A 17,356-nucleotide genomic window follows, 5' to 3' on the forward strand; every position below is an offset into this window, starting at 1 on the left:
GACTTAGCTCCAAAATACATTACAGAATTGTTGCAAACTTGGTCTTGGTTTTAAGCAGTTGAGCCTAAAACTCAATATGAAATATGTGGATGGTCCTATCCAAATAGTTCTACCTGTGTGGTTTATTTTTCGCCAAACTAATGGGGATAAGATATTTAAAGATTTAGAATCTGAGAATAACTCAATTTAATGAAATGAAAACATACTTTAAAAATTTTGGGACATTATATGCGTTTTAGTGCTGTGTATAAGTATACGGCTCCATATTTTGTTCAGTTTAAAACTCGTTATGTCAGAGGAAACAGGGAGGAATCAACCCTCAGCAATGAAACATTTAAAAGGATCAATCAGATTACTGCAAAACAGTGTTGATTAATACAGTTAATATCTGTAAATTCAATAAAGAAAATACCTTTTTCAAGTAAAAAAAATGTTCATTGCCTTATTGTGGAGCCTTAAAGAACAATTTAATAAAATGAGCTGAGGTCAGAATTGGGTTCACCAACAGACTAATAGATAAACCACATTAAAATAAAGCTCTTTTTTTCATCACTCTTTAAAGACCAGCATGAAACTTAAGATGTTTAAGATATTTTAGTAGATTAAAATAGATCAGATTTCAAACAGTGGTGAGAAGTATTTGGATATAACCAAAGGCATTAAACGGCTTGTTTAACAAGTGTTGATGTAGGAATATTGGAACAAAATAAACGTTTTAAGATGTGTTCTTAACAATGAGATTAGGAGGGTTTACAGCAGGCAAAAAAGTCTGTAATGGTACAGCGATGGAGAAGACAAGGGATGACATATAATGGGAGGGGGTGAACCAAAGCTCATTGTTAGGCAGGTGATTTACGACGTTGCAGGGGCTCCAACACCCTGGCATTGGAAGGATAGATCTGTCACTATAGCACCAGAAGCCTTTTGTATTCATTGTTCCCAAACAGGACTTTAGGGGGAACCGGGCGAGTTGTATAGATGAAAGTGGGTGGAGCGAGGCTGGAGCGATTGCTTGTTCCCATTGCAGGGCCAAGGCTTGTACATCTTCAGCATAGATCAAAGGGCGTACTATTCCCCCTTAGTTGAGCTCAAAACTTCCCCTAATGTTGCACTAAGTGCTTCTATAACTAACCCATTAAATAATCTCAGCCATCACCTACATTTTATGATGCAGCAACAAATTATCCATCGTTTCCTTCTATATGAACCTTTAGATGGTATCTCTGTATGTGTTAGGCAGCAGCCACAGGCAGATAGATAAGGGTTCTAGTAGATGTGGAATGAGGTCACCTAGCTTCAAACAGACAGGGCTTTATGAGTGCTGTCCAAACACAGTCACCACTCAACAACTGACCTTTCAAAGCCTTGATCATAAAGCGCCTTCTGGCTAAAATCAATTAATAGAGGCAGAATCATATTAAAGAAAAAAAAGGGTGCGATCTAAGTGTGTGAGCGATCGCATCATGGAGATGTCCATAGATTTTGTTTCTAAAGCACATTGTTCCATGTCACTGAATCTATTCAAATAGTTCCTTCAGACAAGCTAATGGACTCTCAGACAGCTTTGTCCTGATGATCCTTCCTGAACGCTGAAGAATAAACAGTGATTGTCTTCCTCTGTTTGCATTCATACAGTGTTATGTCAAAGTGAATGAGAACTAGAAACTGGAGCAGGAAACTAATAACACTCTTTGTTAAAGAAAAATCATCCAAAAATGATTAATTCCTTATAAAAGAATGAAAACCCAGACTCAACATCAGACGGCAAGCAATAATCTTCACTTGACATGCTGTGAAAAATAGCCAGCTTTCCTTTTCCACTAAATACAGGACAGGTAGGCCTACTTCTATTTCTAAATATGGAACGAGTCCGTTTTTCAAGGGAAGGTTGGCAACTATAATTGCGGATTACAGTGAGGTGCATTCTATAATCCGGAAAATACGTTAATTGGATTTTCAAACAAATAAATAAATAAAAAAATCTTAAAAAATTTATTTTCCATTAACTCAATACTTTGTAGAAGTTTATTTTACCACAATCACAGCTTCAACTCTTCTGCTATATGTTTCTACCTGCTTTGCCCATTGAGAGATATCTTCAAAAATAGCTAAAGCAAAGTGAGAATGGATGGAGGGCTTTCTGAACATAAACAGTAAAGTTTTTCCACTGATCCTTCACTGAATTCAGGTCTAATCTTAACAAAATGGGAATGTTCTGATCCATACCAATAAACAGAAGCTTTAAATGTATGTTTAAGGTTGTTGTCCACCTGGGAGGGAACATATTTTGGAAAATCTGAAAGGATTTATTTCAGGATTGCCCTGTATTTAGGTAAAAGTTGTCCCCCGCTTTGACACTTGCTAGTAAAATATCTTAATACACTGAAATGATGCTGAATAATTGAACATATACATATATAAAGCTGTATAATGATGTTTTTATACACATTCAACTCCATAATTTGCACATATACTTGCTTTACACAATAAAAACGCAGCATTCTGCATACCCTGATGTATGCGATCCAGCCTTCCAGCAGACACTCAGCACAACCTTTGAAGGCAGGGGTAGAGTGTCCAGGGTCAAAAGACTGGAAAAAAAACCAAATGATGATCAGTTTTTTTCTAGACCCAAAAAGTTCGGGGGAAAAAAGGTTTTGGTATTTTCATGAATTAACCAATGGTACACTGCTTGCTCTAAACACATTTTTTTTTTTTACTTTTTAAAAGCTAGATTTTGCATTTTGTTTAAAACTTCAATTTACAAGTTTTTTTTTCTTCAAATTTCTATTTACAATGCTTCCTCTGTACAGGCAACAATAATGGATCAACATTCATTCCATACATCACTTTCCTTCCTTCTTTCCATCAGTCTGTCACACTAACCCCTCTGAAATATCGCAGCACATTTTTTGCTGTTGCCATGGAGAAATGTAAAAAAACATAGCGCTGGGAATGCTATATACTTTTACTCTCTCTGTAACAGCATGGGTGCATCTCAGGAACATTTCCTTAATCATAAGTAGAGCTGTTTATTGCGCTGCTTTAAAACAAACCAGTGAGAGTAGAGGAAAATAAAAAGGAAGCTGTGCTATTTTCCATCCTGTGTGTAACAATATGTTTAAAGCGGCCATCTACATGAGCTAAAGATAATTGGGCTGCTGTTTATTTGTCGCACGCTCAGCCGCCTGTGTTAATGAGCTGATAATAACGATAAAGGCAGATAAAAGAGTTAGCTGCCCAGCGATGTTTAGGCCTTGTCCTTTTAGAGCTCAGTGCCCTGTAGGGGAGTACTATCTAGATCAGTGCCTTATCATGCTCATTAGTTGTCTACTTTCATCTCATTTTACTAATCAGACTTACTTCGGTCTTTTTCCTCCATGACCCCAGCTTTAAGTAATGTCAGAGCTCATTGAGTCTGGCACTGGGGTTGTGAATCTAAACCCTCCGTTAGCGATCCATGGTCGGCTTTAATCCATCACTCCGCCTCAGGATTGTGAGAGCTGAGCAAGGGGAAGGCAGAGATGAAGAGAAACAACCTGATGCATTTTTCATACATGTGAGTGGAACAGGGTTTCACCTTCCAGCCTTCCTCCTAACTTCCAAATTGGTTTTTGATTTTGTTTCATTTCTGATGACTGCATTTCAGAAGGATGGAAAAATGAGCTTCACTGTGGCTTCGGTTGACGTCTCAATTTGCAGCCTACCAAGGTTTGGAGATTTTTGTCAGCAGACTGGTGTAAGGAGGGAAATGATAAATTAATCGACCACCATGTTTCATTAAGAACTTAATGAGAAGTGGTTCTAAATTTGGTTTACTTTGGTTAATATAAAATATTTGTGTTCATATATGCACATTAGCATTTTGATTATACTAGCATCTAGCATTAGTAGCCTGCCTTAACCGTGCTTTACCTTCTATTCACACTGGGTCCATCCAAATTCATCAAATCACAGTATTTAAAAAGTTTAATAGTGAAAGTAAATCAGCGGCCATCCGGATAGCATCAGTGCTATCCAAATAGTGCAGGCTGTAAGGAAGGACATAGGAAAAGGAAGCAGGATGTTCCTAGCTGGTGACTAGGAACATGTGTAGGTTGGTGTATATTCAGTGGGCATAGCACACCTAACGTTTAATAAAGACATTTTTTTTCTTTTATTTCTGCTGTGTGACACATGCAAATCGTTACTCACTTTGTAACTTAAATTTTTTGTGGCTCTTTATCTGAAAGCTACAGCCCTAAAAATGAGAACCATCATCTATTGATCTCATAATGACGTCCAGTAAGGCTGGATCAAAACTCGATTCAAAGGTGGATTTGACCATTTTTGTTGGAAGCACAGAACATGTTTTCTAAATGGAAATTTAAAATAGAAAACAACACATTTTGTAAACGAAATTTATCACCAAAAGAAAGATTTTGAAATTAACATTATACACTATATTGCCAAAAGTATTTGCTCACCCATCCAAATTATTGGAATCAGGTGTTCCAATCACTTCCATGGCCACAGGTGTATAAATTCAAGCACCTAGGCATGCAGACTGTTTTTACAAACATTTGTGAAAGAATGGGTCGCTCTCAGGAGCTCAGTGAATTCCAGCGTGGAACTGTGATAGGATGCCACCTGTGCAACAAATCCAGTCGTGAAATTTCCTCGCTCCTAAATATTCCACAGTCAACTGTCAGCTGTATTATAAGAAAATGGAAGTGTTTGGGAACGACAGCAACTCAGCCACGAAGTGGTAGGCCACGTAAACTGACGGAGCGGGGTCAGCGGATGCTGACGCGCATAGTGCGAAGAGGTCGCCAACTTTCTGCAGAGTCAATCACTACAGACCTCCAAACTTCATGTGGCCTTCAGATTAGCTCAAGAACAGTGCGCAGAGAGCTTCATGGAATGGGTTTCCATGGTCGAGCAGCTGCATCCAAGCCATACATCACCAAGTGCAATGCAAAGCGTCGGATGCGGTGGTGTAAAGCACGCCGCCACTGGACTCTAGAGCAGTGGAGACGCGTTCTCTGGAGTGACGAATCGCGCTTCTCCATCTGGCAATCTGATGGACGGGTCTGGGTTTGGCGGTTGCCAGGAGAACGGTACTTGTCTGACTGCATTGTGCCAAGTGTAAAGTTTGGTGGAGGGGGGATTATGGTGTGGGGTTGTTTTTCAGGAGCTGGGCTTGGCCCCTTAGTTCCAGTGAAAGGAACTCTGAATGCTTCAGCATACCAAGACATTTTGGACAATTCCATGCTCCCAACTTTGTGGGAACAGTTTGGAGCTGGCCCCTTCCTCTTCCAACATGACTGTGCACCAGTGCACAAAGCAAGGTCCATAAAGACATGGATGACAGAGTCTGGTGTGGATGAACTTGACTGGCCTGCACAGAGTCCTGACCTCAACCCGATAGAACACCTTTGGGATGAATTAGAGCGGAGACTGAGAGCCAGGCCTTCTCGTCCAACATCAGTGTGCGACCTCACAAATGCGCTTCTGGAAGAATGGTCAAAAATTCCCATAAACACACTCCTAAACCTTGTGGACAGCCTTCCCAGAAGAGTTGAAGCTGTTCTAGCTGCAAAGGGTGGACCGACGTCATATTGAACCCTATGGATTAGGAACGGGATGTCACTTAAGCTCATATGTGAGTCAAGGCAGGTGAGCAAATACTTTTGGCAATATAGTGTATATTTCTATTTTTCATGCTATTTTTTCTTTTTTGCATTTTCTTTTAACAATCTTATATTTTAGAATAAAAAAATTATCTCTTTTTTTCAGATTTAGCTTTATGAAATTCATTCTTTTCAAATTGTGTTTCACAAACTGCATTCTCTTCACTTTACTTCAATACAAACGGTTGTACATTTACCTATTAAGATGTTGCTTCCAAGGTCAGTAAAGACAAATAACAATGCACATTCGTACCTTACACTAGAGGAAAGGCTACCCCTTAGAAATAAGAGAATGTGGTTAGCAAAATTTAACTTGAAAAGAATGTGATTAATGAAACTTTATCTGAAATAAAAGAATTGGAAAAATCTAATTTGAAACCTGAAAAATAAAAATAAAAAATTTAAAAAAAGTAAAACTTACGATATAAAGTCTTAAAAAAAAACAGAAAAAGAAATAGAATTGAAAAAAACAAACATTTGAAAAAAATTGTATTTGGAAAATAAAATGAGAAAACTGCTAAGTTACTCTCAAAACCTATTTTTATTAAGAAGTTTTTCAGAGTTTCATTTATGATTTTTTTTTCTAAATTACCACTTAAAAACATGTTGCATGCTTCCACCAATAACTGTGTTCTTAGAGCTGACCCAGCAAAAGGTGAAGGGAAAGTAGGTAAGAGTTTACACTAATCCAGACAGCCTCCACTCTTATTTTGAAATGCACATGATCAACTTTACTTTTCCGGTGTCTGATTTCCTCTCACGCTGCTCTGTTTTTAGAAATGTATGTATAAGTTCCCCTGTGTATTTCCAACAGATGTGGGAATTAATCCATCAACTAGAATGGCTTCTAATTGCAACAGAGATAAACTTATGGATGACAGAATCTGTTTGATTGAAGCTTTACCCTTTTCTATTGTCTTTGCTTATATAAACTACATGATCATGGAGAAATCCTCAAATAGCTGCTTTCTCCCATGTATTGTAATGCTTTATTAGAAGTTATTAAAATGACTTGGACATTTTGGCTGAGATTCTTTACACTATGTTTGCAAGAACCCTTTTATTTTCATATAGTCCAGAGATGTAGCTGTTGGACTAACGAAAACAAAATTATACACAGACACTGAATACTGCAGCCTTACAATCTAAACAATATATTAAAGGGAGCTGCATATAATTTTAGTACTAACAGTATAATCATTACAGGGCTTCTACTTTATCAGAATCTCGATTCAGTTTAAGCACATGAGCTGACAACATCCTAAATCATGTGAACAAAAACTAATATCTGTGCTCTTATGACTACTTAGCTAATAACTAGAAGAGTTAGTTTCCTCTGTTGTATTTCGATTCTGCAAACAATAAAATCAGGATGCAAACAAAACTCAGTAATTAGTTTATTCTTACATTTAAAGCAAAGTTGGAAGGAAATTCAACCATGCTTTAAATGAAGGCAGAGGAAAAGCTGATAGTGAAGATGACAGCTGAACTGCATCTTGGCCGGGTGCAAAAATAAACACCCACACAAACACACACCCTCAGTCCTACACAAAAAAACCAACAGCTAATAGAAAATACCAAAGCATCTATATGTCTCTAAAAGGTAATCAAGCTGATCAAAGTAACTAGTTACAGCCCAGCTTTGCAATAATAATAATTGAACTCTATTTATCCAAATTTTCCTCTGCATTTAATCCATCCCCTTGGGGAGCAGTGGGCTGCCACCGTTGGGCGCCCTGGGAGCAATTGGGGGTTAAGGGTCTTGCTCAAAGACCCAGAGTGGGCATCACAACCTCAGGATTCCAAGCTCTATGCTCTAACCACTGAGCTGCCTCTTGGGATCTGGTAACTGTTTTGTATAATTCTCCTAATAAATGATCGACGACCCATTTTTCAGTTTGGTGGAATCAACTAGATTTATATTTGATATGACCTTGAATTTCAGAGGGTCAATGACACAGTAGGTTGCTAAAGGTTTAGGTTGATGAAACCCCTCGAAAATATAATTAGCTTACTGAAACATAGAAGTTTGGAATCCATTCTTTGCCTGCTTTGTGAGGCAATTGTTATAGTTGCTAGGCGACAGAGGTAAGGCGGTGAAGCCAGAGAAGGCTGGACCTGTTTGAATCAATAGCCAAACTCTTCTGGCTTCCTTCCAAGGACCAAGTCCAGATAGACCAGGTCCTTGGAGGACGCAGCCTCTGTAATGGAACGCACCCCTGGACTCTGGATCCATTAATGTTTCTATTCTTGCATTAAGAACCAACATTGGCGCCCTCTAATATAGGGTTGCAACATAACAACATTGAAACAAGCTATTTCTAAGCAGAGTAATCCATTAATCAGATGGAACAAATTTGAATCTAAGAAGCCATTTTTTAAAAAGCAAACTATATGTTCACATCCCTTGTATTGCTATGTTACTTAATTCTTTTCCTCTTCACACTAGTTAGATTTTTTTATAGACACGGATTTATTTTTAAGCAGATCTCTAATTTATCTTAGTTTAGCTTCTTTCATATCTGGTTTCATTTGTTAGATCTTTTAAGCGGTTTTGCTTTGGTAATCTTATCGGTTTTTTTTTCTTTTTCTGTGTAATCAGTCCAATCGCATTCAGGTGCTGATTTTATTGTTTTATTATGGATACTAATTATCCTAATCAGTTCACCTGTGATGAGCCTTTCTTTTGCTCTTGTTTGTTCTGTTTCTGTTTCCATCTCTAGTTCCTTTTTAAAGCTCATCTCATGCTGTTTTGCTATGGTAAGTCTTAACCATGTAATGCCAAATGTATCATATTTGATGCATACAGTTTCTGAAATGTTTTGCATCTGACACCTTTTGCATAATTTAATGGTAAAAACTTTGCTCAAAATCCTATTGTACACAATCAGATTTACCTGAAAACAGAGGGCAGAAGACTACACAAAAAACAATCTTGACTTATCGCATAGTAATAAATTATTAATATCAAAAATGTGTTTCTGTTTTTTCTTTTTACATATTTTGTTAAATGGCCAAATAAGGACTTTAAACCAAAGAAAAGTAATTTTCTGTTTTGTTTTATTCTTGGATCGGGCTTTAAAGGGTTAAAAACCACATCCTTTTGTTAGCTTTATTACTTTATAAAATTATTTCCTACTCACCATTGAACCTCCTTCTGCCCGTCTGCATATGGGTCTATCCAAGATCAACAGTTTCTGAAGGCTGGGTCCTATATGTCATATTTTCACATCAAAATGATGAACTCTTGTTAAAGTTGGGATTTTTTAAAGTTTTATATGAAAATAAAGCAAAGCAATGGCTACAAATATATTTTAATATCTAAGCTTTAATTAAGCTTACTATGAAGTTGTAAGGAGGAATTGCTTTTAAGCAATTCCTCTTTTGCTAAATGTTTAACATGCAGGTCTGAATATTTTTTTCTTCTCCTGTAAAGCAAAATAAGATAAACAAACCCTGGTTTGAACTATACAGCCTAAACGATTTTCCATGAGCCAGCAGACGACTACATCCACCTACAAGAACCTCCACTCAGCTCCTGCAACCAGCGGGCGAGAGGAGATAAGACGGGATGGCAGAAGGTGGCGCAGATTGGGGAGGTGAAAACAGACAAAATGAGAGGTTGAATCTCATCAGCTCCCTTTTAGAGATGAGTCACCAGAAAGAGGATTAATTTACAACACCCAGGACAGTGGGTTCAGACAATGGGAACAAGTGTCCCAAATCACTGGGAAATTAAACAGAGATTACACAATCCCTGCAATCATGAAAAAGTGATGACCGTGAGCAAACAGGGTGATGAAATGAGCTTGCTCAGATGGAAGAAGGGGGGAGGTGAGGCGCTGCACAGAGGGAGCTGCATGATAGCACGAGATTCCGGTTGTAAAAGTCAACCACAGGGGGGAACGTTGGCCGGCAGACCAGCGTGCTTTACCTGCATCACCACTTGTTGCCATGCTAGGGGTTGGCTGGTGGCGGGGTTGGGTGGCAGATTGGCACGCTCGAGCTGCAGGTTGACGTTGCGGCGCTCCTCCTCCAAGGCTCGGGTAAGCTGCTCGAAACGCTCCTCCTGCTCCTTCACCGAGGCCAGGATGCTGGCAGCAGAGCAAACGTCATAGTCCTCCATGTGCAGAGTCAGCTAAGGCTTGGACAGAGCTTCCATTTTAGGAAAAGAGAGGAGAGAAAGGAGCAGGGAGGGGTATCAGGTCATTATAGACACCCAGGCCCATCAGGCTGGATGAGTGGCATGAAGTGGAAGGTATCAAATATGATATTTACAGGTCAGGAGGAGGCAGTGATGAATCATTTAGCATCATTGACATGACACAAAAAAAGCAAGCAATTCTAAAGTTTGGATCATCAAAGATATTTGGTCAAAATTACAGAATGTTTTATGAACTAAAGTTATTTCTTAAAGTCACAGGGAAGCAGCCGTTCCAACCATTGCAGTTCCGAATTCTCCCGAGTGGTGCACGACTTTACACAATGAATAAAGTGAATGTGATTGGTCGTTTATCAAGGGAGAGGGATATTTGTGGCGGAAGGTTTGCAAGTTTGGTTGTGGCCGGTTTCTCAGAAGCATCTTGCTAACCAGTTAGCAACTTAGTGCTAGTAGGTTCCCAATGTGAAATTCCATTGGGACCAAGTAGCACTAAATTGGTGACTTAGAAACGACACTGTCAAGGAACGCTATGGACAGCGGAAACATGCAAGAAGAGGAGAGTTTTGTGTCGGAGGTCGTGGATGAGTCTCCTCCGTCATACATTTTTCAATTAGAGGGGGAAAGTGGGGACGAAGATGTTGTGAAAGAGGGCGGCAGAAGCTTGATTTGGTGTAGAAGGCTTACAGCCCTACATGTTTCAGCCCTTGCCTCGCAACCCTGCCAGTTCTGCTAGCTCTACGCCTGCTGAAGACACAGACATATGAATCAAGATGCTATGACTGAAAAGATTTGATTGACACATGGCCGTTGATATATGATTGGCCGAATTTAGGTGTACAAGCTGACGCATAACTTACTGGCCTGAATAAGATAACGGAGAAAAATAAAACACAGATTTTAAGACAGGTTTTTTGACATTTAAATATGATTTCCCTACGACTTTAAGTCTTGCTGTAGTTTTAGAGCCAAACCCATGGAGACACACGCTCAGGTTTCCTGCTCAACGGGGGACAATACGCAGCAAAGCCTCTAATACTCAAGGCCAACATGGGAAATAAGGATGCACAGCTGGGTGCTGATTTTGTGCATCAGAAGTTTCATCATTAGTAAGACATTCCAATAAACTCCTGATGAACTCCTACACAGATTTTAGAAAATAGAAGTGCTTCTAATGGAGAAGAACATCTCAAAACAGGACAGAACAGAATGAAATAGCACAATGCAGACTCAGGAAAAACCAATATTCTTGTTTTTGGAATGAAAAACGGGAGGAAAGACATTATGTCAGAGCTCCAATGAACATTCACAGCTAATGTGGAGGAGTAGCGCTGTCATTGGTTACAGTCATGCAAAGAGGCCTTAGGCTTTTTAAAACACAAGAAGCATTACAGGCCAAACATCCAGCACATGCAAGATTCCTGCAGCAATCTGCAACAATCATCCACCCCTATCACACACACACACACACGCTGATATCCATTACTGATGGAGGCATGATATCTAGGGGCTGACAGCACGATAACAAAGGAGGCTGGAAATACAAATCCACAACAGTATGGACTAAGGAGATAAGCGGGTGTTAGGAAACAATCAGTCACCTCAATTCTAATGATCACAGCAATGAAGCAAAGCCAAGAACGGAGAGCTGGTAGAAAAGGAGGGAAAGAAAGAACAGGGGGAGACAAGAGAGAAAAGGGAAGACATTTTAAAAAGATTGAAACAAACCATATCCAACAGCACGTCTCTAACCGTCTTCTATTTGACGATGTTGTAAACCAACAAAAAGGTGATAGCGTACTTTAGCAAAGCAAAGACCTGCATACTTCTTTGATTATAAAGATGAAGGCATATTTGGAGGCAGCTCTAAAAAAAAACATGTAAGAAAGACTTTAAATAAATGAATCCGTTCTGGCAGCAACATCGTCTCACGCTGAAAAAGTTTAGAAAAATCCAACCTTTAGTACAATTTATGGATCCCAGTAGTCTATTTGAAAAAAAAAAAAAAAGAAAGGGGATGGTTGATTTTTTTTTTTTTTTTTTTTCGGAAGCATACATAGCGAAATTAATATACTAATTAACCTAAAGCAAAAATCATGGTATGGTTGTTACATGGCACCTTACAGTAGAACTGCAGTCTGTCGCTGCACTGACATGGCTATCACTGGGCTACATAGTTAGTTACAAATTTCCCACTGGGATCAGCTTCATAGTCATGGTGGGTCGCTTCTTTGATTTTATTTATATTACTCAGGCTTCTTGTAAGACTACAAATGTTGAAAGGGCAATAGTATTGCCATTACTGTTTCCCCTGGGGACAAATATGGAATTACAGTAGCCACTAATGTAGACAGCAACCCCAGATTGTCTCACATCAAACACTGTCTGCAGGGAGATCAGATGGTTGCTTTTGGTTGTTAGTGTTAATATGCATTTCCTTCATAAGTCTTTGACTGACTAGTGGACTTAAACTGAAAGTAGGATGTCTTTTGATTTGACAGCAGTATGATCCAAAGCATATATGGCTATGTCAACATAGGTTAATCAGAAACCAAATCAGCATCCTTTAAAAGCCATCAGAGTCTATTATTCATATCGAATACCTGTTTGGTAAGCTAAGACAAAAGTAATACAATAAGTCTGAATACTCTGGAACAACGAGAGAGGCTCTGTTCTCCCTATGACCTCATTTTGTGCTATAGGAGAGGACTAAGGATTTATTCTGAAGGTTTACTCCTATAACAAAAAGGGCAAACTTGATAGTGCATGTAAAGCCGATCTACTAACAGGTGTTAACATGGTTTTTGTCTCTGAGGTAGCCAGAGAACCGCAGATGTATAAAATATGCTGTGTTTCCCTTCATCAACATATAAAACATATGCAGATCATCCAAATTAGCAAAATTCTGGGAGGAGAATATTCAGATGTAACTACTTACCACAATGCAAATAATTTAACCTGAAAAATAATGTGGGGAACTTTCTTAATCTAAAATAAAGATATTTAAAAAAATCATCTGTTCATGTTGGCCAGAGGGCATCGGTGAAATGAAAAAAATGATAGAGAAAGAAAATATTTAGCCTGTCAGGAAGTAAAATAATAGAGGCAAATACAAATAGCAATGCTATTTTTGATGGAAACTCATTACAGCACTGCTAACTGACAACACATCCATTTCCATGTCCTTTAGACAGGTTTTGTCTTCTGTTCAGTTACATTTTCATTTTTTTATACATTTTTTTATGTATCTAAGTGATATCACTCTCAGGAATAGAAGTTATAACCTGAATGGATTTGTTTTTATGAAATACAAATACCAGAGGCTACTGTACGCTGGTGTGTTTGTGCCTCCAGTACGTTGATAAATTTTACTTCAAGGAGAGAAGGTCCTTTCTCTTCTTCCGTTTTTAAATTAAGCAGGACAATTTTCTGGACAAGCATGGTGAGAGTCATAAGCACAAACAAATTCCTAATTTAAACAGGGCACACTGCACCACTTTTACACCTATTATTAATTGTGTACACTACTTTAGTAGATCACCCACAACAAATCCACTAAATCCATGTATGATTTTATATTTGCACATGCTGTTTAGTGCTTTAGTTTCCCCATAAAGTTTCTATTTTAAAGCCAAAGGGAGACATCCTTATTAGTGAAAGAATGCAATGTAATGTATTTATTGATTTAAAGGTATAGTGGACGATGGGTGGATCATCTAAATAAGTGGTCCTCCTCATTGTCAATCATTCTGGAGATGTTTATGTAAGGCCATCCTTACGTGGTCATCCCGATTTTCACTTACCAGTGGTGAGTCTGACATGGCTGGAGGATATCATTTGAAACTGGAGTAAATTAGACACTCAAATAAGTGCTTTCAGAAGTTGAGGGGCCCATTTTTAAAATAATTTCAGACCCTTTAAAGGTTTGGCCCTTGGATATAGCTCAGCCAAAGTTTCGCATTTGTTACACACTCTGAAGTTTTCATCTAACAGTGATTTTAAAATATATTATAACTGGCATATATATTATAGCTGGCAATGACATGGAAGAGATTATTTTGCACACTGTTCGATTTCTTTTCTTCTTTCTTTCTTTCTTTCTTTCTTTCTTTCTTTCTTTCTTTCTTTCTTTATTTTTGTTCTGTTTTTTCCTGTTATTTAATACATTTCATCTGTGCATGGTGTGATTGATATGTACTGTATCCATCTCATGTCCCTGTAGTGACTATTCAGGACTGCACATTTTAATCTGAAAAACAAAAAGAAATACAATTAGAAGAGTTTTAGTGATACATTTACTTTAGTGTTTGACGCTCAGAACTCAGCAGGAAACATTAGGGTTAAATTATTTTGCTGTGATATGCATGAACAGGAGTAGGAGTAGGGATGTTTCCACCCAGGACTGAAACTGGCGGTGGAGTGGAGATGGATGAGTTGGTCAGATCATGACCGCAGTATGAAGAGATCCAGTGAACTGCATGAGCTGGTACTAGAGCTTTACTCTGGGACCTGGAAGATGAGAATTCAGTTTGGATAACACAGGTTGTATGAACCTGTCCATGATGAGCAAGCATGGAGCGACAGTGGAAAGGAAAAACTGCCCTTTGGGAAGAAACCTCTGGCAGAACCAGGCTCAACATGACAGCCTTCTGCCGGACCGGTTGGGATAAGAGAGGGAAGGCAGCAAGAGTCCGGGAAGAATGGCCCTCTGATGAAGCTTGGCTATGATGGTGGAGAAGGTGATGGAGGTGGGTGAATCGGGTCATCTAAGTCAAAGTCCGACATGGTGCAACCGCTGCTAAAGCTTGGGTAGCAGACTGAGATGTGGATTTGGTGACCTTTTAAGATGAGCGCAGGATGCTGATTGGCTTTCATGGAGGTCTGGTTCAGAACTGATTGGCTGTGGTGGAGGCGGGCATGGGTAAATAATCGTTTATTCAGTTGAACTTCCGCCTAGGCTCCATTTCTTATAATGTGAAAATAATAATAAAAAAATATTTAAAAAGGGTTTTGATTATAAAGCATTAGTACAAAATTATACATGATTTATATTATAAATATGATTTATATTATAAATTATACGAAGTTTCATAAATATCTTTGTATTCCTTGAATCATATCCCTGTTGCCCATGATTGACCTAAAGTAAGGGTTCAAAATACTTTCCTTACCTAAAACCTTAACTTATTGTATTGCAGTTACCTAAATTAAATTAAATTCACTTAAAATAGAAAAACCTAATCCAGCCTCCCCTTTTACCTCCCTTCTTATCACATGAATGGTTTTCTAGTTAGGATTTTAGGAATCAAACAGAGCAAAAACTCTAGAGCCTTTTGTCCTTTTCTTTGATGAATGAATCCTTTTACAAAGAATCCAGCATTAAAAAGATTTAGCAGCAAAGATGACATTATGTGACGCAGCACATCGAATCAAAGCAGGCAAACTGACCGTGTCACTAAGAGAAAGATAGCGAACTGGTAGCTTGGCTCAGCTGGGAGCATCAATGAAGAAGAAACGATATGAATCTTAAACAGGTCAGACTGTTGAAACAGAGTCCACAATATGTCCGTCTAATTCTGTGCGCACATGACAAGTAGTCATTCTTTACTATAGGACCTGCTGAGCACAAAGCCCTTATTCCCTTTGAAGCACACAAGCTCTCTTTGATGTTTGTTGCATGCTTATCATTTATTTATCTTATCTGCCTCTTCCATTCGGAGTGGTGTGTGCCAAGGAGACTGTGCTCCGTAAAAATTCCACATCCATTTGAATGATAGAGGAGGCTGCTTCTTAGGCTCTATACCTTTAAAGTTTCTGTCCATCTACGGAGTGAATTTTCTTCCATTCCTTTTGCAAGCAAAGGACTTGTTTTGGAAATAGAAGTTTGCACAAAAACAAAAACAAATTTTCTAAGCATTGAAATTCAAAATATAAAATTCAAAATCTTTAAAAAACATTTTGATAAAAAAAAAATAAGGTTTTAACAGTACTGTTGCTGTTTCCTCTGATATTTTCTTTTTGTTTTCCAGATGTATTCTTTATTTAAATCTGATTTTTATATTTTCAATCTGCACCTGAAGAGTGAATGTTTGTATTGGCTTAAAGGGAAGAGTCTTGATTTGTAAAATGCAACTTTAAAAGATTGTTATTCACAAAAGACAAACAGAAAAAAAGCAAAAAAGATTATAAATTAATAAAAAAAGATTAAACAATAAAATATGAAAAATAAAGAAGAACAAGAAAAAATAGAATAACATCTGAGAAAAAAAGCAAAGTTATTCAGTTTTTTTCATCTTTAATTGTTTCTCAAAGTTTTATTTCATTGCATTTCCTTTTTTTCAGAATTCTATTTACAAAACATGTTATTTACTTGCAAAAATAATGGAACAAATTCACTCCATATCCATCTGACCAAACCATCCTGGTCCGCTGCATTGGCAGCAAGCAGCTGGCATCACGGCTTCAAAATGGAAACATTGCTTTAAAAGGGAGAGCGTATGAAAATAACACTCTTGCCTTTATTGAAAGTTATCCAGCACTTAAGATAAGTGACATCAGCAGAGTTTCCAAAAGCAATGCTGATTGGACACACTTGAACACAGGCTCTAATGATTCGCACCCCTTGGGGGTTGGAGGGGCAACAGAGCCATTGCTTCCTGAGTCATTGGGGGAATAACATGGCAGGCATGTCAGCTACGCCCCACAGCTTATCATTAAACACCTCCTTCTGGCCTTGCTTAAAATAGCCCAGAATGCAAGAGAAGGAGTATCTGAAGAATTCCCCTCAGCTCAACAGATGTTTGCTATAGCCTCAGTCAAAGGGGATAAAAACAAAACAGAGGTCAGCACGTTTAACCCCGGTCACCTTTATATATCCTGCTGTTACTGCTAATTTTATGAGACAGAAACAAATCATAGCTGAACTCTTAAACCAACTTTGTCATCTTTAAACACCACAAAGTTCATTTGTAAGGAGGAGGGATAATTAAAAGCAAAGAGAAAAAGGCGAAAATTACTTATTAATACCAAAAAAAAACTAATGAGTTGGATTTCAGCACCTTATGGCAAAAACATCTCTAATTAAAATAAAAACTAAAAAAGGTTAACTCATTAATTCATGTGCGGTTGCTGCTTTATTTCTGTTGCAAGACTTTTTTCCTGAGCGGTAAACACATCTCAGCATTAATGCACGGCTCTAAATTTAGGCCAGCAGTAAAAATAAAAACCAACCACATATTGTAAAGTGGAGCAGCAGATACTGGGAAAAAAAAGGGGGCAATAACTCGCTATCCATCAGTTTTATGAAACACGCTGACAACCAAGTACACAAAAATCACACGACTCGGCTGAAAAGTGTGTTTTTGTTTCATGATATGACAAAAAGTTCATGAGAACATTGTGGACAGCAGCAGGCTGATGGATCAAGTTGAACGTTGGACTGTGGAAAAAAGGACCTTAGGAGACTGAGATTTTATCAAACTAAAAGTATTCACACCTCTTGATATTTTAAAGCTTTTGTCACATT

General features: G+C 38.2%; 1 protein-coding gene across 5 annotated transcripts in view; it reads right to left on the reverse strand.

The window, feature by feature from the left end:
* The window catches only part of arvcfb (ARVCF delta catenin family member b), a 386,639-nt gene that overhangs the window by 209,281 nt on the left and 160,002 nt on the right, over positions 1 to 17,356 (reverse strand). For 4 of the 5 annotated variants that reach the window (XM_038273622.1, XM_038273620.1, XM_038273621.1 and 1 more), the window contains exons 4-5: positions 11,433 to 11,479; positions 9,607 to 9,827 (exon numbers count right to left, since the gene is read on the reverse strand). The exons of the other annotated variant lie outside the window; for it this stretch is intronic. In XM_038273622.1, coding sequence (XP_038129550.1) covers positions 9,607 to 9,798 — 192 coding nt within the window. In that variant the 5' untranslated portion in view covers positions 9,799 to 9,827; positions 11,433 to 11,479. The remainder of the gene's footprint in view (positions 1 to 9,606; positions 9,828 to 11,432; positions 11,480 to 17,356) is intronic. 5 annotated transcript variants of the gene reach the window in all.

This window comes from Cyprinodon tularosa, unplaced genomic scaffold, assembly GCF_016077235.1.
Source record: "Cyprinodon tularosa strain WSP-4 unplaced genomic scaffold, ASM1607723v1 ctg88, whole genome shotgun sequence".
Lineage (NCBI taxonomy): Eukaryota > Metazoa > Chordata > Actinopteri > Cyprinodontiformes > Cyprinodontidae > Cyprinodon > Cyprinodon tularosa.